General features: G+C 45.6%; 1 protein-coding gene across 1 annotated transcript in view; it reads left to right on the top strand.

Moving 5' to 3' along the window:
• The first annotated feature begins 1,030 nt into the window (after window positions 1-1,030).
• DMRT1 (doublesex and mab-3 related transcription factor 1) overlaps window positions 1,031-22,770 on the top strand; it is a 62,883-nt gene continuing 41,143 nt past the window's right edge. Inside the window, exons 1-2 of the mRNA XM_056324763.1 lie at window positions 1,031-1,324; window positions 4,110-4,296. Of these exons, the coding sequence (XP_056180738.1) occupies window positions 1,040-1,324; window positions 4,110-4,296 (472 nt within the window). The 5' untranslated portion in view covers window positions 1,031-1,039. The remainder of the gene's footprint in view (window positions 1,325-4,109; window positions 4,297-22,770) is intronic.

Raw genomic sequence — 22,770 nt, 5'->3', positions numbered from 1 at the left:
TTTCATTTCAGCATGAAGATAGCGTCATCTAAAGTTGAGCCCAGAAAGATTTAAAGGTGTAACAGAGGAAATATTAATACTGTAAATAATATCTGTAGAGCTGCATGGGTCTATAAATCACACAGTGCCAAGTCGGCAGGGGAGCCTATGTAAAACAGAGAAGAAAAAGCATCTCCTGCTGTCCTGCTCTGCAGAGTACAGCCGCTCCAGCCACCCGCGCCTGCCCAGGGGTGCTGCTCACCGCGCCGTGCCCCCTGCTCCGTGCCTGCTGGGATCCCCTGCCCACGCGGGTCTGGTCCCGGTGTGTCCGCACCCACCCAGGGATGTGCGCGCTGGGCGGCCCGCAACCGGGAGCCGCGGCCCGGCCGGGAGCCCGAGGCCTCGGCAAGGGGCAGCCTTGCTGCGCGGTGCCGTGTCGTAGTTGGGCTCACGCCTCTCCCCCGGCCAGGCCATGTCGGTCGGCCAACCAAGCCCGGCCTTGCTCGACCCAGGGGCACACGGGGCTCACAAACGGCCTCTCTGGGGCCGGGCTCACTCCCCCAGGCCGGGCCCGGCGCCACGGCCCGTGCCCCGGCAGGGAGGGCGGGCAGGGGGGCCGCAGGGCCGCCGCCTCCCCCCAGGGCCGACAGACGCCTCGTCGTGCGGCTCCGGCGGGCAGCGTGGCTGGGCCGAGCCTCGTCGTTCCCCCCAGCACGGAGCCAGGGGACTGGGGCCGCGGTGGCCCCGCACCCACCAGCCCGCCGCCCACCCGACGGCTGGCCACCTGCTCGGGGCGGGAGCCGCCCCTGCCCCTGCCCGCCCGGCGGCCGCCGCGAGCCGGCCAGGGTGGAAAGAAGGAGGGGGAAGGGAGGAGTGGCCGCCCCCCCCCTGCCCGCGGGGGAGAGAGGGCTCCGCGCCCGCACCGCGCGGCCAGGGGGAGTTGCGAGGCAGCGGCGACGTCGGGCTGCCGCCGCCCGTCAAAACGCGCAGGGTGGCGGGCCGGGCCGGGCCAGGGCAGAGCCGCGCCGACCCCTCGCCTGGCTGCCCCCAGGTCTCCGCGATGCCCAGTGACTCCCCGGCCCTCAGCAAGTCCCCGGACGCCGCGGGGCCGAGGGACAAGGCGGGCGGCTTCGGCAAGGAGGCGGCCCTCACGTCGGCCTCCCCGGCGGACAGGGTCGCCGCCACGGCGGGGAAGAAGCCGCCGCGTCTGCCCAAGTGTGCCCGCTGCCGCAACCACGGCTACTCCTCGCCGCTGAAGGGGCACAAGCGATTCTGCATGTGGCGGGACTGCCAGTGCAAGAAGTGCAGCCTGATCGCTGAGCGGCAGCGGGTGATGGCAGCACAGGTGAGCCCCGCGGGGCGGCCGCCCGCTGGCCGCCGCCGCCTCGGCAGGGTCTGCCCGGAGCGGGGTGGGCTGTCTGCCCGGAGCGGGGTGGGCTGTCTGCCCGGGCCGCCGCCGTCGGTGGGGCCGTTGCTCGCCGCCCGGCGGGCGCTGTGCCGTGGGGCGGGGGGCGCGCTGGGGGCGGGGGGCGCGCTGGGGGCGCGCGGCCGCGGGGGACCCGGGGCGCGGGCTGGGGTTGCGCCGCTGCCTTCCCGAATTAACGAGGCTTTTCGCTATCTTTCTCGTGCGTTACTATTTTCTGTCTTATGCATAAAAACAGGAGATGCCCTGAGGGCGCTTAGGGTTCCAGTCGCGGTAGGCTGGCGGTGAGCGTGTGGCGGCTCCCTGCGGGCGTGGCGGCGTGCGTCCCTTCGCAGGACGGGCAGCGCCGAAACGTGTTGGCAGCCCAGACCTGCGGGGTTCTGCTTTAAAACCTGCAGAGGGAAGGACTTCCAGTTAACGTCAGGTTGCCGGTTTTCAACTTGTTTTTAACTAGGTAATGCATAAGCTAGCCAACTAATCGGTTAGCGAGAATATTTTGCGTTGGTGATTTCAGACGGTGTAGCTGCTTTCCCTGATGCTGTGCACCTTTGGTTGCGTGCATTTCTAATTATTTAATTTTTAATTAAATTTAATAAAAACCAGGCATTCTTCCTGATTTTGCATAGAGTGGCTCTGTAAATAGCTGAGTGGCTGGCTCGTCTTGAATCTAAACAAGGACTCAGTAGTATTCGCAAAGGAACCAAAGTGCACCCAGTTTTGTGTAGAAGTTAACTTTTTCCGTTAGGTAGTCCCGCTTTAGTCACAACTCTTTGGATACGTAAATGACCGCTGTATTAGTCCTTGCGATCCTTATCTTGAAAACTTCAAAGAGGAGTCCTGAGAGCGTAATGGCTACTAGCTGCTTGAGCTCTGCGGGAGGGCTTGCACCTTCTCTCTGGTGCAAATGGTCGCCTGCGGCCAATTTAATCGAAAGGCGTCAGGACCCACCGACCCAGTTTGCAACTAGTGCGCGCTCAGATCCCACGTAAAATGAGTGTCCTACTGACAGATTTAAAAAAAAACTTTGCAGCCCTGGATTAAATCCTTCTCCACTTTTTTTATTTAATCATCCAGTGCAGGTATACTAGAAGTCCTCTGAACCCATGGGAGCTTTTGTTCGTTGAAATAATTCTTCCTTGTCGGTGGTGTGGCAGTACAGAAACTATTATGCCCAACTTCATGCAGTTTCTCTGCCCGGGGAGAACCACGGAATAATGAACACAAATCCCTTTGCTGCCTGCCTCGGGGGAGGGAGCACAAAATGGGATGCTGCCCACGCAGATGTCCCCTTCTGCACAGACAGTTTCCCTGCTGCCCAGCAGCTTCTGTCAGGTGGTGAATGCCTCCTGCTAGTGTTTCTGGTGGTGGCCTTCCTGGGTATTTTCTCTTCCCAGGCTAGTTTCTGAAAGTGGCTTTGTAAGCCTCCCTAACTAAACCTTATCTGTGTAGGAGTTACACATTGAAAGTCTGACTTTCCCCGTTTTGATGTATTTCTGCAGTGAGCCCCTTGGCGCTGCTGGAATTTTACAGTTCAAGGTTATTGGCTTGTGAAGTCAAAGTTACCCATGGTGTTTGCGAGTCTACACCTCCTCTTTAGGATGTCTCTGGTGGAAGAGCTGTCATTATTTAACGGTATTACGCATCTGTATTAGAAAAATGTTACTGTTGAACATGGAAATGGAGGGAAGTCCAGTTCAGGTTACCCAGGAGAATTTTCAGCAAGAAAATCCCACAATCCTAGTCTGTAATCTATGATAGATTTTCAAGGTTCAAGTACAGATGCAAATCAGTCACCTGGCAAATTGCAGGTTAGGTAGCTGCCCCCAGTGTCATATGTACCACCTGGACATGTAACACAGCTTGGCATGGGGGGACAGCTGTGCAAAATTTATCTGCCAGTTCAGATTAGGTAGAAGAGGTCCTCTGTATCTTCAGTGAGTGAGGAATGTGGGGTTTTTTGCACCCATGTTCAGACTGCATAGTGCCTGTGAGCTTGGCCAGTGTCAGCAAGGTTTTGGAACATCATCTGTTGGGAAAGAACAGCAGGGAGCTCCTGCTTCTGCAGGCCTGGCCGGCTGCCTACAGTGTATATGGCACTGGCTGAGATGCTCACAGGATGGTTCACCACTTTTGCTGTGCTTCTTCCATGGTGGATGTCTTGTGTACAGTGTACTGTGCATAGAAATTCCCTTGAAGGGCTAGATTTCCAGCAAAGCCAGCGAGGGAGCCCAGCAAAGATAGAGCAGCAAGATTGCAGGTATAAGCCCTTATGAAGAGCTGCTTTATATTGATGAAGAGGCACAGCAGAGCCTTGCAAGCAGCTGAATTTCTTATCCCCAGCAGTTATGTATTGGCGGAGAGAAAGGTAGTGACTACACTTTTCACAGTATGCTTTGACCAAGAGCAGCTGTGTCTGGTGAGTGCAGTCATCTTTCATGCATCTTAATTTGGCCTTGTTGGACGAAGATGTGTATGGTACCAGCATTTCAAAGGTTTGTTCGTATATGTTTGGACACAAAAAAGGGTTGGTTTTAAATAGCTTTATAACCTCATTTATATGCTCCGCTACCCACTGGCTGGATGGTGATGTCGGCATTGTAGAGAATACCAGGAGATAAAACCAGCCTTGAGTTTGAGTCTTGTTGTTGCTATTGTAAACTGTGCTAAAGCCAGAGAGCATGCCCTACAAGTGTCTGCTTGTTCCTAGGTTGCACTGAGAAGGCAACAAGCTCAGGAAGAGGAACTGGGAATCAGCTGCCCGCGGCCCCTGCCCAGTGTCCCTGAGGTGTTCGTTAAGAAGAACAGCGGTGGCAGCTCTTGTCCCCTGTTGGAAGGCAGCAGCAGCCCTCTGCATTCGACGAGTACAGCCACGACAGCAACCAGCACACCATCAGGTAAAGTGCTGGGAGAGCAATGCTCACCGCTGGGGGTGAGGGCTGATGTTGCATATGCCAGCCTGCTGTTACACCTCTTCCCCTTGCTGCAGCGGTGGGATTATGGAGAGTCCCCTTTCCGAGAATGGTGTTACACCATTGGTATGGTTAGCAAAATGGAAATCTTTTATATTTTAAGTGACTATTTTTACTTGAAAATCAAAATTTAAGTTTGATGTAGACTGGCACTGTAATTTAATTCGATGCGGTGTATACCTGCAAGTAGAGGTTTACAAGGAGCTTTGCTCCTTTATCCCAAAATGTGCTTCTGCCACAGTCCTGGCATCTGCATGTTGGTGGGCTGTGTATCTTCTTCACAACTGGAGGGTTTTCAGCACTGTGTAGGAGCGAAGTATGTAGGTAATGTTACTGACCCCAGCAGCAGAGCACTGTCCACCTTATGTGACTCGATGTGGAGGTGCATCTGTTTGGTGTGGCCAGGTGTGATGACTATGAAAGACTGACATAGTCCTTCCACTCTATTACATCTTACTGTAGTGCATTTAACCCTTGTCACAAGAAACAAAAAACCCCACCCAAACCCAAAACCCAATGTTTTTCTGCAATTGCAGTAAACCCATGGGTAAGTACAACTGAGACTTAAAGGCATGGAAGTGAAGATTCTAGGCAGAATGCTTTTTCCTGTGTAGAGCTTATGCCTGACAGCTAGGGCAACTGAGTATGTATAAAAGTGAAAATTATGTAATTGTCTTCTGCTCTGTAGACAGAAAAAACAAACATAAAGGAAAGGAAAAGGAAATGTCATTGATTTTTAATCATCGCTGCTGATGTCAGTAATACAGGTGAATTTACTTCCTGGTTAAAAAGCTGCTTCTGAAGTGGACAATGCCTTGCACTAACTGATAAAAGTACAGCGTCTATGTGTGTCTGTCAAATGATACTACTCTGTTTTGCAGGCCATTTAAAGCCTTGTCAGATGGATTTCTTGCATACGTTGCATACAGGCAGTTTCAGACCAATGTGGAGGAATTTGTTTGGGAAGCTTTTAGAAAAACTGGTGGATAAAACAAGAAATAGCTTTTTATGAGATTTTTTGTTTTCATTATTGCAGTCATGTTAGTGTCACCTTTGAATTGATGCAATTACTCCTTTCATATTTGGATTACTGCATGGTTTGTCTATAGACAAGGAAGAAGCTGGCTGAAGATTAAAGTGGTATATTCAGTAAGAGATTATAGGTGTGGAGAGATCAGGTGTAACTTAGGAAAAGAAGAAAACCCTTGCTTATACAGAATGGTCAAAAAATGAAATTGAACGACTGTCAACAAAATATGCATAAGCTTTAATCATAATGTGCTTAAAATGTCAGTGGAAATATTTATTAACCCCACTTTAATAATTTCTTACTAATTGTATTAAATTGTGGTCTTCTAATGAGAAACATTCATTAAATAAGCTCAAGGCAATTTATATGCTTGAATAAAGTCTTGAAAACATGAAGATGCCCAATTTTAAAGTAACTTGAATGGTTTGAAAATTTTTTGATCAAAGCAATTGTAAATGGTTTCCAGTTGTCTTTCTTACAATGGATTTTCCTTTGTGAGCTATTCAAATACATTGTTTCTCAAGTATTTTACTGAATAACTGTGTTTGGGTGAACAACATTTAAAATACACAGCTTTATCTCCAGAGTGAAGATGTGATTCCATCCAAGAATCAAGCCAGGGTCAGCTTTGTCCACCAGAAGTAGAATAATCTGGGAAGGAGTAGGAAATTTGGTTCATAATTTTGTTTATAGACACCTAAGTAGCAACAGAAATTCATGCTTATCTCGAAGGCAACTGCACTGCATAAAGTTCTGTCTCAAATAATTTGGTAGGCTCATCTTTTGAAAGCACTGTAAGTACTTGGTAGGTATGGATTTAATGCCACCAGTGACCGTGCTGGCTGTGAAGCTGCAGAAAGTGCTCTGCCTTCAGCCAGACTGTAGGGTGGCTTCATCAGATGTCAGAGTACTGGCTTCACCCTGGAAAGTCTGTTTTTTCAGTGAGGATACTGCTTAAATACTCTGATGCTTTATTTTTTTAGTATATGAAGATCATCTGTTAGACAAGAAGCTACTGTGTGTGATGTGACATGAAGTTCTTGGTTTAGGTGTTTTCAGAACCAGGTAATTGAAGGATTCTTGCATTTCCGTTTTATCATTTTGCAGGTGCCCTCAACTGCAAGCAAAATGAGAGACCCCATCACAGCAAATGTCACAGTGTCTCAGTTTGGTAGGCTGAGGTGCTGGTTTTGCAAGGATTTACAATCCTCATTAAGGCAGGCAGAGAGAGTGAAACCCTGTGCAGCAGGGGAAGTCAGCAGCCCCCTGCAAGCCCCAGGGGAACTGGTTGCTTCTGGGAGCGCGGTGTGCCCTGTACAGCACGCATTAGACAGGGCAAGAGGTGGTTTTGACAGTGGTAATTCTATTCCTCCTGTAAGTTTTGGCTTCACATAGCTGTTTTTCTTTTGGACTTACATTGTGCAGAGCATTGTTTGCCAGCAGAGGAGTAATGTGTGAAGGAGTCACACAAAATATGTAGTGCCAGAGAGAGTCTTTCCTTGCTGTATCCATTTTATCGGCAGATGAGAGATATTGTGACACCTGGAGAGACAAGAGACAATTTTTCAGATTCTTTTGTGACACGCTAGGTTTGAAAAGTGTAGAAGTGAATTACTATGTTCATAGCATAGGGGTTGTGCCTTTACTATCTCAAATTTGGAAACTGTGTTTACTTTGGATACAGCGTATGTTTCCCACTGAAAAGCAAACTGGTAATCTGCAGTTCAGTTGGAAGGGAGCAGACCATGGTCTCAGGGAGTTAGCAGAACCGATTGCAAACAGATCTTGTAGTCTGTGCATTTTTACTTCAAAAGTTGCAGGCTGCTGAGAGTGAAGGCCATTTAATAGTACAGAGCAGCAAAAAGTCATGATTCCAGAGCATCTAAAGTAATTGTCCTTCCTTCTGCAGGGTAAGTTCATCTTGTTAGGTTAACTAGTGTGCAAAACTCAGGAAAAGACTGTTGTGGGGCATTCAAAATGTGCCTTACAGACATCCTTAATTTATAAAATCTGGGTTCTTCCCTCTTCCATGTCATTTTGGTAACTCTGCCATTTTAATATTTAGAAATCACTGGGGGGTGAGGGGGGAGCATGATCGTGAAACACCTTCCAGTGAGAGCTGCTCACACTAAAGGAAGGAGACAGTGCATTTCACCTTTCCTCTGTTTTTATTTGGTCCTCATCACAGACTTAAAGGTCGTGTTTGGCATTTATGGAATGGGTGGGGTGACTGCAACATACATTACCTGGTGATTGGAAGGTGCTGGAGAGCACCCCATCTTTCTGCTGCTCTGCATTCATGTTGGCCCAGTTTAGAAGAATCCAGTATGGATGGGATTACCATATGATGCTACATTCCAGCTCCTGCTCCTGTCCTCTGTGGTGGTCGATTTCCCATTGGTTTTCCATTGACCATAAATAATGACATTGCTCAGGTGCCTTTGCAGCATCACTGGCTGACAAGTTAAACACATCATTGTCAGCAATTGTGAGTAATAAGCTTGAGTTTGATATTTCACTTTGCTGCGTTTATTATGTGTGACAGAAACAAAATAGTGTTCTTTTTACATTTCTCCAGATAGGAGCAGCTTTCACTTTGAAACCCTTGGAGGAACAGATGAGGTTTTATCTACCTATAACTGTGGACTGTAGTGGGGTCAGCAGTAATGCTGTGCCTAATGAACGATGGTACTAAGATCCCTTTGAACTTGCAGTGCCCTAGATGCCTCTGAGAATCCTGCCTGGCCTTCTTTACTTTTCCTTTGCTTTTTTTAATGTTATCTTTTGCATTTCTACAAAACTACTGTGATTTCAAAAATCAATGTCATGACCTTCCAGATGTTGTGCTGCATAGGTAATAAAGAAGAAAAATGTTTTTATAATTGGAAGATACCACGGCTTGGCTTTAAAAGAAAAGGAGAAATTTTCTTTCTGAAAGAAGGTCATTTTAAGTCTTTACAGTATAATGCCATATGCTGTCAGAATTTTTGTTTTGTCAAAAAAGTCTCATTTTAGTCTCTGATAGGCAACATGAGGAAGCAGCCTTGGACGTTTCACCACAGGAGTGCTTAAGCACTGGAGCAGGTTGCCCAGAGAAGTTGTGGAGCCTCCATCCTTGGGGAGGCTTAAAACTGCTGAATGGTGCCTGAGCCACATCATCCAACTGGAAAGCTTGGCCTACTCTGAGCAGAGTTTGGGCCAGCTGGCCTCCAGAGGTCCTTTCTAAGCTGAACTACACTGTGAATCTATGGAATGCCTACTTTTTTGTATTGACATTGTGTCATACATACTAAAATTTGGAATTCAGCTAGCTTCAATACTGATCAGCATTTGCAAGCCTGGGAAAGAAATCTTGACTCTTTTGACCTAAAACCACTCAATGACTAAATCTATGGTAGATTCCAATAGAACATTAGCACCGTGGAGGTTAACAGGTGGTGGAGAGGATTGCTAGTTCAGGTGGCAGCAGCCTCAGCAGGCTGAGCACTAAGGAGAAGGAGGCATCTAGCTGCTTTGTCTGCATGTGCCAGGGCTAACATGATGGCTGGATGGCCTCAGAGGTCTTGGTGGGTCTGCAGTGGTTATGGGTCCATCATCCTACTCTTTCCTTTGGTCTTTGTCTCCTCATTACTCTCTAACAGTTATTTTCTCCTGCTACGCCCACTGCTGCTTCTTCACCAGGTTTAATTGCTGGCTGGTTCCTGGTCCTGCAGACTCTCCTTTGATACTCAGGGCCAAGCAGCCCCATCCATTGCTTCCTGGCCAAGCAGCCCCATCCATTGCTTCCTGATCCTTTGCCCTGGCTTCTCAGACAGCCAACAGATCTCTGTTAAGAAGAGGGCATAGCTGAACGTGATGTGTCTTTACTGGATAGTAACAGCTGGCAAACATAAGTTTTGCATCTTTCACCTCTGAATAACTAATACCTTCCCATCCATAACCATCTGTTTTTCTTCAGCTGGTTGTAGTTCAGATGAGAGAAAACCACATTTGTATGTGTCTGTTGTAAGAGTTTGTGAACTGCCGTACCTCTCTTGCATTGGCATTATTTCTACAGCGTGAGTTAGACTTTGTCTGGGGAAGCAGTTGCTGGAGATGGTCTTCTGCCTGGAAGGTGGTTTTCTCAGTTGCTAAATCTCCTTCAAGCAAATACTGAGAAAGTGTTTCACTTTGAACAATCTTTCCTTGGTTTGGGATAAAACTCGCCCCTGATAGGCTTTTTAAATTTCAACTATGCGATGAACAAAGCACTCCACAGTGTGGCTGCCATGGCTTTGTAATTTTCAGTTCCTACCAAAATAGTGTGCATTTTGCTCAGAGTTCTTTAAAAAGGCATTGTTTGTGAAGCAAGGCATTGCTGCCTCTCTGCACTGCTGTAGTTTCACCGTACTTGGGAACGTTGCAAGGAGTTTTGAGCATCTCATTATAAAAGGACATAGATAAATCTGAAAGGATAGAGGGAAGGGTGACAAAAATGATGTATGGCTTGTAGAAAAGGAGACTAAGGGTGGATATAACAGTCTATAAATATTTGAGAGGTAATAATATGGAGGAGGGGGAGGGATTATTTACAGTGCTTGTGACAGCATAACAAGGAGCAACGGCTTGAAACTAAAAAAGACAAAATTAAATTAGACAGTAGACACTTTTTCTCCTAACTAGAAGTGCAATTAGCAATGGAGTGACCTGCATAAGGACAAGGGGGTAAGTGAAGCATAATCAGGAGAGGTGTTTAAGAGTGTGTTAGATTATGATCTCGAGTGATTAATATGGGGGTAAACTCTGATCAATGTGCAGGTGAAACTAGATGACGGAAATCTCCTGCAGCTTTGTCATCTATATGATTCATTGCCTCTGGCTATTGTTTGACTGTGTTAAATAAATCATAATGTTACAGGGTTCTGCATCCCTGATTAGATGTTTCCAGTTAATTCTCCAGTTCTGGATCCTGAAGCTTGCAAAGCTTGCACTTTCCTTGCTCCTCCTTTCAAGCCATATTTGTTCATTGTCTTTGCAGCTTCATGTGTGTGTGCATGTGTGTGTGTTTAGGTGTCGGTGTTTTAACTGAGCTAATGTCTGAAGTGCCATACGTGTTTATTCAGTGAGGCACAGACTGTCAAAAGTGTGCTATTTCTGTCATGACGGTGAAACTGGTAGCATTAGTAGCAATTTTCAGAGTTTTAAGGCTGTAAATGAAGTTTTATTTTTCTTTTCAGGCTTTTGATCCTGTCTGAAGCTTCAGTGGAAGTAAATAGTGTAAAAATAAATAGCATTAAAAGATTTTGAAGACCTCAGGGAAGATTGCTTTTCTTTTTCTGTTCAGGTGGTACTGCAGGGCTTGTCCAGTGCTGTCTTCACAAGAGGCGGGGGCTGGGAAAAGCTTTCTGCAGCATGCTGGCAAGGCAGGGGTGCCAGGGGAGCAGCTGTGACCTACTCAGACCTGCTTACTTTGGGAGAGAAGGGCTGCCCAGCCCAGGGCTTCTGTGACCACCTTCTGGGTGGATGGGTGGAGGGGAGAATGCACAGGGAGCTCAGCAGGTATTCCCATCCTTCTTTCACATTTCAGAAGAGCTTTTTTCCCTTAAAGAATTGGGAGTAGATTTTTTTTTTCCATTTTCCAAAAGCTTTCACCCTAGGGCTTTCTGTGTTTGCAGCATCTTTTTGTCTGACTTTTCTCGCACCAGGTGACGTTTCCAGACATAGAGCTGCCATTCAGAACGAGGTCCCTGCTGAGTGGTGTTTGCCGCGCACTTGAGTGGACTTTATTTACCATGTACACTGTCCTAGCACCTGGGTGCTCAGGGTTTCTCCTCTCACCGAAGGCCACTGGGGCTAGTGGGCAACCCTGTTGTTTTTTGTGCCTTGGAAGCTCTTCCTCTGTCATGTTGACATTTGCACATGTGTCTTCCCATTTAGAGAGTTACTTATGCCAGCTTGTCATTTCCATTCATCATTGTGAACACTGAGATAAGGAAGAGAGCAGGAGCAGAAGATGTACTAAGACTTTTCTGTCCATGGGCATATTACGACATTTATCTGCAGCTAACTTCTTGTTCCTTTCTGTGCCCTTGAAACAGTTATTATGACTTAACTGAATGTGTGGGGTCTTCCTTTTGTTTTTAGAAAAGATAGAGGTTGGGGAGTGAAGGGGTGCTGCATGCTTCCTTAACTGAGCACTGGCATGATTTCTTGCCTTTTCTTTTTTCCATGTGCTTTCTTATACCTTTAAGACTGTTTCCATTCATTTTATTTATCAACTTTCTAATTCAGCCTGTTGGCGCGTTTCCCATTTTCAGTGGATTTGTCACTTAATGACATGGGGACTAAAGTGCAGTTTTGAAGGTTTCTTTTGGAGGAATGCTTTTTCATATGCTTCTTCGAATGCCTCTTTTTTTTTTTTTTTTTTTTTTTCTTTTTCTGAACTTTGGTAAACTTTCTCCTGATTTTGAGTACCTGATAGTCTTAATCAGAGTTAATAAATAGCTCATCTACTTAGGTACAAACATTGTTCATGTGCTTCTGTCCTGTGTTTTCTTTGGGAGCTTGCAGAGAGTCAGTTAAGCACTGAGCTTCTTTTCCTTTGCAATGAGAGTGGGTGCCTAACTATTTTTATAGGGTTTTTTTCTCCAGTTCCTGTCTCTAGTCTCTATTCATGCTATTTCTGTTGCTTACAGCATAGGCCACCATTTGCTGACTTGGATGCCTATAGTCATGGATACAACTGAACCTCAGCTGATGTAAGCCACTGTAGTTCCAGTCACTGTGTGTCTCTGTCAGTGAGTTGTGCATGAACAAAATTCGTTAGTGATCTATTTGCATTTGCATGAAAGCAGATTTTGTGAGCGCCAATGCTGTGGCATCCATGCAGCACTGGTGATCATGTACAAGTGATGCATGTGCATGTGATTTTTGCTCACTTGCCCAGGTCCTGTGGGTGTTAACAGTGGTTCTGTACCACTCCTGATACTAGTTTTTCCATCACATACTGAGTACATAGAGTGAAAAAGCACTCGTGTTACTTCTGGTTGGTCTTGTTTAGAAACCCTTTGGGTTTCTGTCATCATATAGCTTATAGTCAAGCATGGACTCCAGCTAATTCCAGCCATCATCCTACTCCCTTTATTATTTTTATTGTGAGCCATAATGATTTTATCCCAGTCATATTTCGCCCAAGGTCTGCTATCTCAGACACTTGTAAAGCTTTCCCTCCCTTCTAATATTCTCTTTGATCTGTTGTTAATGACTTAAATCCCTTTACATTTAATACACGCTGAGTTTCTTTCTCCTCTCAATTTTGCTTCTTTGTGCCGGGAGGCGTTCAGGCTGTTTTCCATCACTGTCTAGAAATCTGATTTCCTTTCCTAATTTCCCTTCTTTTTTAATTTCTTCCTCTATTTTTTTAAAAGTTGTGTTGATTCTAAGTTTTGTTCCTTTTACACACTTCAGTAGCACATCGGATGTCTGAATGGAACAAGTTAAATGTTTGTAAATTTGTTTCTCAAACCAGGTATCTCGAGGTGAATAATAACATGTATACATACATATGCACACGTAGTAGTCATACTCCCAGCTGTAATACTGATGATTGAAAACAGCATTTATTTCTCATGCTCCTAATTTTCTGAAGCCCTAATTTTGTTGGTCCAAATCCTGTTAGCTGTCATGCATGCTAATAATTTTAGATAGGTAAATAATCCTGCAGTCTTAGTTCAGCATGAGCAAACATATGCTGGAGCATTAAAATAGTGCTTAGCATCTTCACAAAAATAAAAGCCATGTTCAAAGATTTTGAATGTTTTTTCTTTACTAAAGCCATTCTTTTTTTGCTGATAAAGATTTTAATACAATCACTATAGCTATATTACAAAGAATAAAAGTGCAAGTACGGAAAGGACAAGCATTGCCCCACCAGTCCACATTAAAATATCAACTACTCTGCTCTAGTCAGTGGCAGAAGATGTTGAAAGTGACATTTGCTGCTGTAGACATCTTACTAAGGGCCTGAAGCTTCCACTGAGTGTGATAATAAAAATTATTTTCTGTAGGTTTTACTTCTTCAGGCACATTAGGCAGATTTTTAAGTTGCATGCTAAATGTTTGCAGCAGATCATTTTTATTAAGTGTATGCTAAATGTGAACAAAATGTGCCTTCACCAGTTCTACTGAAATTGGTGGTATTTCAGCTTCTCTTGGCTGGAGCTGTATGTACGAGTGAGAAACTTACTGTGCCAAGCTGCAGTCTTCTGGATGGGATTTCTCCCTCCTTGTTTTTTTCTCCCAAATGCCGTTTTCCTTTGAGAAGTGTTGTTTTGTTAAAAACCTTAAAACTGGTAGGTTTTTGAATTGTATTAGGAAAACACACACACACAGAGTTAACAGTCATTTGACCCATTATGGGATAATAATTCTGCCTGCAGAAGAGAAGAAAAAATGCTTAATATTTTTTTCTGATCTTTGCTTTGAAAAAACACAAGTGATATGGCTGTGTATGGACATGGTGACATTCTGCTTTCATTTCCAGCAGTAACTGAAACCAGCAGGATTGGATAACTTGCATGCAGTATTTAATACAAAAACAGAAACAAAAGGAAAAAAAACAAAACAACAGAAAATTTGGCTGAGGATCTATCTGGTCCGTTAATGCTGATTTCCAGTAAGTCTTTTAACACTGGGGAAATCCCTAAGGCCTGGAAGAAAGCTGATGTCCTGCCAGTGTTTAAGAAGAGTGAGTGTGGTAGGATGGGTGGCTGCAAATCCAGCAGCCTGACATCAGTTTTTGTGAACAGTGGAAGAGTCCACAGTGAATTGAAATGTGCAGGAGGGGGAGAAATGCAGCTGTTAAAGGACGCTCACACAATACAAATTAACAGAAGTTTATGGGTAAAATATTCTGTCAAGTTAGTAATTTTTATCGTTACAAAATTGCTTGACAAAGTGACATATTGATGAAATCAGATTCTGAAAAGCATTTAATTTTTGTGTCCTATGACATCTTGATTAGGAAACTGAACTGACAGAAAAATCAGTATTGTATGTGTTACGTCGTTTTGAGGATGATCCTATCAGTCTTTAAAATGTAGGTCTGAGTGGAGAATCTTAACACAGTGGCGTTTCTGAAGACATCTCACAGGGAGGGACCTGCTCTTGGCTGTAAGCTGTGTGGTCTTCCCTGAAACCGGTGAGGTGCTTGTGGAGCTAGTGGACTCGTTCCCGGACGAATGTGCATACCAGGAAGTGGGCTTAAAATGGATATTGGAAAGGTAGTTGGTGGTGGTTATGGAGGCACACCATGCCAGGTTCAGGAGTGTCACTGAGCCAAAAGGAATGGGAGGCTGGGAGCGTGGGCTTGCCCCACTGGAGGTATCACATTTGTTTGCCCCATTTGTACTGCACCCTGGGTTTCTCTTTATAGCTAGTAGTGGGGATATAGCCATGGTCTGGACCCACACACCTGGGCTTGGACTTGGAAGGGCTCAGGCAGGAGACATAGGAATGATTAGAAGACTGGAAAACATTTTCCTGGAGTGAGAGACAGCAATTTATTTTGCCTTTTAGTGACCCCCTTATCTAAGATTTAATTAATACCCAGTAAGATTGTTCTAAATTGCTTGTGCCAGACTAGACCAGCTCATGCTGAAAGTTTCTGTGTCGTTTCATGAGATGGGTTTTGACATTGTGAACAGAAGCGGAATGTGGTTGCAGAATCCCATGAAAAGCTTCTGTGTTGGGTGTATCCACTGCAGGGCTCAAGCAAGACAATAACAAATAACCTTAATTCTAGGGCCTCCCAGATTTTGTCCCTGTGTATAACTTTTATACCTGGAGTGTCTCCTTCTGGCACATGTTGTTCTTGGTAAAACGTGGTGTCCCATTTAGGATTCATTTCGTCCTTCATAGTTGAAACTGGAAAAGCTTACTCTGCTTTGCTCAAATGACCGCTCCAGACTTACTCCTAGAGGAGAAAAAAAGTAATACTCATCTTTCTGGGGTGAAAATGAGTATTGTTCTGGCAATCAAGTAATTTTTGAGAAGCAGGAGAACACAGCCACTGATGTCTTGGCGGATGAAGCATGCCCTGCACCTGCAGACACTGCTGACATTACGCCCGCTCCTTGCTGATAACACTTCCTGAACTCATCATGCAGCTGCTCCATTGAGTGAAGGGTGTTGTGAGGCTCCCAGACTCTGCCTTCACTGTCAGAGAGCCACTGCAGGAAGGGTGCAACGACTGGTGGTTTGGTCTTGGGGTGGTGGGAGAAGGTGAGAAGTGCTTGCACGAGTTGGCAGGTGTTAAGTGCCCAGGCGAGGCATCGCTGTAATAAGGAGGTGGGGTAGATCAGTACTGGTGCACTCCAGCTTCAGGGAAGAAGCCAGGAGGCCTGTAGGAGGCTCAGTTGGACCGTGCAATTTTTTCTTCTTTTTTTTTTTTTTTAATGCATGTTTCTGCTTTTAGAAGAAAGGTATATCTCTGCTGAGCAGCTGTGTTCCCCAGGTATGATTGGAGAGGACCTATAGACTGCGGTGGCAGTAAGCTGTTTGGCTATGATTTACTCTCTTTAGCCTGGAAACACAGCTGCTTTTATCCCACACATCTGATATGGGTGATAACAGATTTTTCGACCTCTCCATCTAATAGATGTTAGTTGGGATGGGGGAGAGAGCTGGGGAAAAAACCAGTAAAACTCAAGATAAAGGCAATTGAATAAGTAAAGCAAAAATTGTGCATGCAAGCAAAGCAAAACAAGGAATTCATTCACCACCTCCCACCGGCAGGCAGGTGTTCGGCCATCCCCAGGACAGCAGGGCTTCGTCATGCATAGCGGTTACTTGGAAAAACAAATGTGCCCCTCTTCCTTCTCCCCTCAGCTTTGTATGCCAAGTGTGACATTCTATGTTATGGCACATCCCTTTGGCTGGTTGAGGACAGCTGTGCCAGCTGTGCCCCTCCCAGCTTCTCGCTGGTGGGTGGGAGGCAGAAAAGCCCTTGGCTCTGTGTCAGCCCTGCTAAGCAGTAGCGAAAACCTCCCCCTGTTTATCAACACTGTTTCCAGCACAAATCCAAAACACAGCCCCATACGAATTACTGTGAAGAAGCTCAACTCTACCCCTGCCAAAACCAGGACAGCTGGACATGCAGGGCTGTTTGGACAGGCAGTCCTGAACAAGGAGGAAGAACTGCTGGATTTGGTGTTTGAGCTTGAGATGGGGTTACTGGCAGTTGGGGGAGGCAGAAAAAAAATGCTTGTCTTGAAAGAGAGCTTTCTGGTCAAAACAGTTGTGAGGGCTGCAGAGCTGGTTTTCCATAGGTGAATGCAAGTAGGACAGCCCTGTATGTCTCAGAAGCCAGGCTCCAGGACAGGGCTATGCGCACAGGCTCTCTTTGGCTCTGCAGACCATGCCCTTCACCTGTGTTTGCTGGCTCATCTCGAAGGGACAGTGACTGTCCCTTCATTGTACCACTGTGAAGATCTCCATCTCCCTGCTGGCTGAGAGCCAGCACAGAGCAGTAGACCAGAGGTCTGCAAACTGTGGAGAAACTCAGGGAAGGGTTTTGTCTTCACTGCAGTGGCCTGGGTAGCCATCTCTTATTCAGGGATGCTTTCAGGGGTTCAGTGTCCCTTTCCCCCCCCCCCCCCTTCTGCTTTGAGGAAGAAGGCTCTCACTGGCAGATCTGAAAGGCCTGATTCTGCATACCTTGTGCTACAGTAATTCATACTGTGCACTTTTAGTCCAGATTACCTGGTCTGTGATGGTTTGTTTGTCATGATGGGAGAAAGATATCTCAGATTTCCTTGTATGTGGCAAGTTTATTTAATCACACAGTTCAAAAGCATCAACATTATTGTTTTACTAGAAGTTGCTACGTGATAATTTCTTAAATACCTCTTTTCAGATAGGGTTGTGGGCTGAAAGTTTTACACGTGTAAACACCTGAAAGAAGAGGCTTTAAAATAAAGCACCCTCTGGAGTATATTGATCAAAAGAGGACTGAGGGGAAAACAAGGATCAGGATGCAGGGAGTCAGCCCTCTTTGTTTTGTTGAGAGCCCTGCTTCTCTGTAAGGTCCAATTTCAATGTCTTTATGAGGAAGAGGGACATAATGCATGGACCCATGTAGTGCAGTGAGGCTTAGTCAAATTGAGTGGTACTGGGATGCAGGTCAGTGTCTGGCCCTTTGGTGGGGGCTTTGAGAGCAGTGGAGGTGAAAACCTGGTCCTTTGTGCACTCACATCAGTATCCATAAAGGGCAGTCCCTGTGAATCTCATATCGGAGCAAGTTGTTCTCTTGGGAACCTGTACTGCATTGACAGAAATTGTAAATGGGGAGTGTGGGGGCTGGGTATGGGGGTGTTGATGTTAAAGCCCTGTCTGCTTACTGAAGGAGCAGTAAGTGGGCTTCTATGTGAAAGAGTAGGGCTCAGCAGAATTACATAGGTGTGAAAAGAAGCCGAAATGGTGAAATCAGACTCTGGGGATGGAGAAGAGAAAGAGGAAATGTGGCATTGGAGAGGAGAGCAGCTGGGACCTTCTCCAGAGCCTGACATTTAGGCTTAGCCAGGTATTGCTGTTGTGTTCCTCAAATTCCCGTTGAGAGACTCCAGTCTCTTCCTGTTCCCTTCCTTCTTTCACTAAACAGGTTTCCTTTCCTCTTCTCATTTTAGCTAAAGCAGGAAGTGTGAACCGGGAAGGTGTTGATGTGTAATACTTCATATGGTATCACTGTGCAATGTACAAGTAATAAATTACACACTGCATGCTTAGACAATTTACTGCTGGCTTTTGTATGTGCTGTGACAAGTGCTCAAAAGGTCAAAAAAGCTTCCTTAACAAATTTGATAAGATAAAGCAGTGAGCTGTAACAGCATAAAGTCCTGGGGGCCATAGACCAGAATAGAAGAAATAATTATGCATGGTAATGGGTAATTACAGATAATGGCCTTTTTTGGGGGTGGCAGAAAATACACAGCCCCACAGCCTTGCCTGGAATGAACATTGTCTAGCACATTAACTTTATAGCAAGCTAAAAGTTCAACACTGGAACCAAAGATAATCCGCAACTTCTAATGGGAAGAGAACAAAAATACTCCTCTCAAAGGCAGAGCAAGCTTGCATGCTTTGTTCCTTGGGAGGCAGAATGTCTCAGCAGAAAGTAAGTAATGGTGCCAGCTTTCTTTGACATCTGAAATAGCTCTGTCATGTTTGTCTGGTGGGAGAAACATATTGTTCCAGTGTTTCTGATTATGATGTTAGGGAGTGATTTCATACTGGCCTCATTCAAGGCTACTGTCCGACCTCAAAGCCAGCTATGAATTGGACTAATGTGCTGCGAGACTTAATATTGCCAAACCAGTTTAATAAGAGTTTACTGATACTTTATATACTGAGCAAGGGGAGACTGTCAGGTGTGGATCCAGGACTCTTGAGGTCTGAAGGCAAGTGTTTCCTGATTGAATAATTAATTTTTGGTGTTTAATGGCATAGCTGTCTCCTGCCACAGAGACTGGCTTGCAGCTAGATAGTAACACTGCAGTGATGAAAACACTCACTCTGAATTGAAAACTATAGGAAATGTAAACTACCAGAAGCTGAACTCTGCTCACTGGGAATGCCTTCCTGCTCCTTGAGTGTGTTACTTGAGTAGTCTCAGTTCTGCATTTTCAACAGCATGTCTGTGTATGTGCAGAGTCTCTGTAGGCTTAGAAGAAGTAAGAACTGCTAGCCGTAGGTGTAAGAACTCACGTCAATAGACATGGGCAATGAAATTCTCTTAATGGCCACAGTACATATACAGGATCCCTTTTCTGAAATACCCAATCAGATGGAAACTAATCAGCTGCTATGGCCACGTGAGTAAATTGAACCATGCCACTATATTGAAATCTGACTGTATGTGCTATCCTGATCTCTGAAACAGTTCCTGGTGTGTGTCTGTCCCAAGCTGACTAATATTCTCCCCCAGATTCCCAAGCGTGGTCCAGTAACCTTTCCCAGTAGTCAGTTTGGTGCTACTGCCCTGGTTTAGATGGTGAAGAAGTCTAATAGCATGGACTCTGTGCCATTTGACCTCAGCATTGGAGGCTTACCCATGCATATTTAAATTACTATTATTAGTGTATAATAATATGTGTAAGTGGCTCTTAACAGTACTGGTAGGAACAGAAGATAGTCCACATTTATGTACAGAATGAGTGAACATTACAGACAGAACTTCAGTGTTTGCATTTCTCTGTGCATGTTCTTAAAAACAGTTTGCATCACTGAGACAGATGGGATGATAGAAATGCCTGTAAATTCCCTGACGTTTCTTCTTTCTCCAGAAAATTTCTATCAGAAAAGTAAGAAGGGAAAGAATGATATATATACTTCCTTCTGCGTTGATTTTCCCATGCATATCTGTAATTGTGTGAATCACCGTAGTTTTATTGAAGTAAATGGTCTGAGACTGGTTTACATTAACTGAGGATTGGACCACTGTTTTTCACCATGCTCTGCTAAGTGAAGGCAGGAGCCCCTCATAGATTACTGACTGTGTAAGACCCACATGTGTAACTGACCCTGAGAACTTAACTTCCTTAAAAGAAAATCCTGGCCATCCTGAAATGAATTACTGGTTAACTACTATTAATATGCCATAGAGCTGGAGAGTCGTCTACAACACTGCAAGATCAATAACAGTATTTATCGTGCATCATATTGATCTTCTGTGAAAGAGTGGGCCGTATTTCACACTGTGTACATAGTGCAAAAAAAGTAGCATCAGTTCTCTACAGGAATTAGTAAATACATAGAAAAGAGCTTAGAGATCCAAGGGCACAACTGCATGAAGGGATACTCTTGGCTCACTACAAGAGCCTTGCTCAGGCAGGGAGAGCCTCTGATGCTGCTACGTTGTAGATTTGATGTTCCAAAATCTGGGTGAGAATTTTAACCACTATTTGGTTTACTTGTCTAGTTTTGGTTCCTTCTTGTGCAGGTTCAATCCCGTATTTTTAATCGCATCCTGTTCGCAACTTGCAAAATGTTAAAATTTGTGGCTAGTGGTAGGGAAAGAACCCAGGAGCCCTTCGCAGTTTTTCCCTGTAGAGGGTGAAGACAGCCAAGGTGTGAGCCCAGCTCCTGCAGCAGACCTCTTGTTTGAAAGGGCAGGTGGAGGGACAGAGTAGGAGTCTGATGGTGTAGCAGCAGTTGCCTCATTGAGAGCTGCATTCCTCTCAAAAATTGCTCCCTTTAAAGCAGTGGACCTAAGGGCTGCCCATCAAGTGCAGGTGTTGTAATGTGGCAAGCTCTGAGGCAGGGGAGGACCCTCTCCTTGCCAGCAATTACATTTGTGGGGTAAAAAACGCCACAAAACAAACAAACAAACAAAAAACCAGCTGAAAACTGCTTTCTTAACCTTGGTAGTCTCATCTTGCTGGTGGAAAATGCAGCCACAGACAGTCTCCCTTGAAGAGGACACCTTGCTTGTTGAGCAGCTGGAGGGGAGGGCTGTGGGAAGGTTCAACCTGTATGTATGTTGGAGTCAGGAATTACAGGTACAGGCCAAAGACCAACTAGAGAAACCCCGATTAGTTAGAGTTTAGTGTAGTTACAGATGTTGGTTCCAAAAGACCTGTGCTGTTTGCCAGCGGCGGCCCTGCGTGAGGATGCTTTAGCCCACAAGCAGTGTGCTTGCCTGCAAAGGGCTAGCAGACGTCAGAAGCTCCCCTGGATATTAGGTAAACATAAAATCGCTGGGCAGATCTCCAAGTGCCCTGTTTTATCCCTAAGACAGTTTAGCAAGGTTCTTTGACCTTTAATTCTGCTGGCCTCGGCATTTAGCACTTCTTTGAAAGTACACTGTGTAGGTACTGGCTGGTCTAACCTTCCTGAGGTTTTACTGCTCAGAAGTCAGATCTTTCAGAGCTTTCTCCATTAATAGCAAAACTCTTTCCCCTTATTGTGTTTACAGTTGTGTGTGTTCTGTATATGTTGTATGTGTATGATATATGCATTAGTAGTAGGAGATGGCATGATTCAGCTAGGCAGGATGGGGTAAGAGCGTAGAGCTGGACTGCAGACCTGTCCCTAACCTATTGCATGCCAGAGTCACTGAAGACCTGCAAGAGCTCATCTCTCCAGAGGCATCCTTCCCTCAGGCTGGCTGGTTCAAGACTGTGAGTTTAGAGTAACCAGTGGGATGTTTTGACTTCGTCTGACATGGCATCCACCCACAGTCCAGATGGCACAAAGCTATGTCTTGTATGTCTCCCTTCTCCCAGGTGAAGCACCAAATCTCCAGATGCTACAGAAAAAAAGCAGAGTCTTGTCTCAAAGCATGACATCAGAGAAAATCTCATCTCCTAAACTCAGGGGAAAGTGTGAGCTGAAGCAGGTGGCATGTTTCTCCTGCTCTTTGTCAGATGTTGTCAGTCCTTCCATCTTCAGAAGCATGATGTGGCTTGATATTTAGGGAAAATTAACCCTTCTAGCTATCTTTCCAGCGCTAGCGCAGGAGTCCTAGTTCTGATTGGAGTTGGGTGTGTCCATCTCTTTGCTTGAACTTTCTCTTTTGCCAGGGCTTCTGTTTTTACTGCTGATCTGCTGGGGCATATCCTTGTAGTGGGGCTGCAGCTCAGAAGGGCCATGTGGCAGCGATGTAACAAGGACCACAGATTCCATAATTCTGCATTTATAAGAGAAAGATGCCTCAAGGTGCTGACATCTGGCCATTTATGTGTATGGGTGCGTGGTGCCTGAATGAGCGGCTGACTGGCTCTACAGACTCAGTATGGAGTCTTCAGAGGGCAGGTGATAGTATTGTAGGGGCTATTGGAGAGCACAGGGACAGCAGAAGGAAAGCAGAGGACCACTTTGGTGGATTTGTAACAGCCCTGAGCACTCAGCTGCTGACGGCTGTTGTGCAGCCAGATAAAGAGGTGGCTGCAAGTCAACCCTTTTGCACCTCTGGGGGCAAATGATGGTATCCCCAACAAAATACAGGAAGAAAGAGAAAAGAAGGGACAAAAAGCATATTTTCTTCCCCTGCTTAATGCAGCAGGGGACTGCTACAGCTGCTCTTGCTTTAGGAAGGAGCTGCAGTACTACCTGCCCCTGGAACATCACAGAGACATCAAAGATGCTTATATGATTTTGTGGATAGCTATGAGCAAGTCTCTGTTCTAGCCTAGCCTGTCTTCTGCCGTGTGAAGAAGCAGCATGCATGAGACCTTTCCAAACTTGCAGCAAAACTTGCTACTCTTCCCCTCACTTCCTTTTAGTTGCTGATGCTTCAGGGTGGCTCACCTTTCATGTGTAGGTGTAAAGAGGCCCAATCTTCCTGGCCTAATATTCTTAGCAGAAAGTGTTATCCCTTCTTACGAAGCACTGCA

Source organism: Falco biarmicus, chromosome Z (genome assembly GCF_023638135.1).
Source record: "Falco biarmicus isolate bFalBia1 chromosome Z, bFalBia1.pri, whole genome shotgun sequence".
Classification (NCBI taxonomy): Eukaryota; Metazoa; Chordata; class Aves; order Falconiformes; family Falconidae; genus Falco; species Falco biarmicus.
Note: the sequence above shows the minus strand (reverse complement) of the source record. Positions and strands in the feature narration are given on the sequence as shown.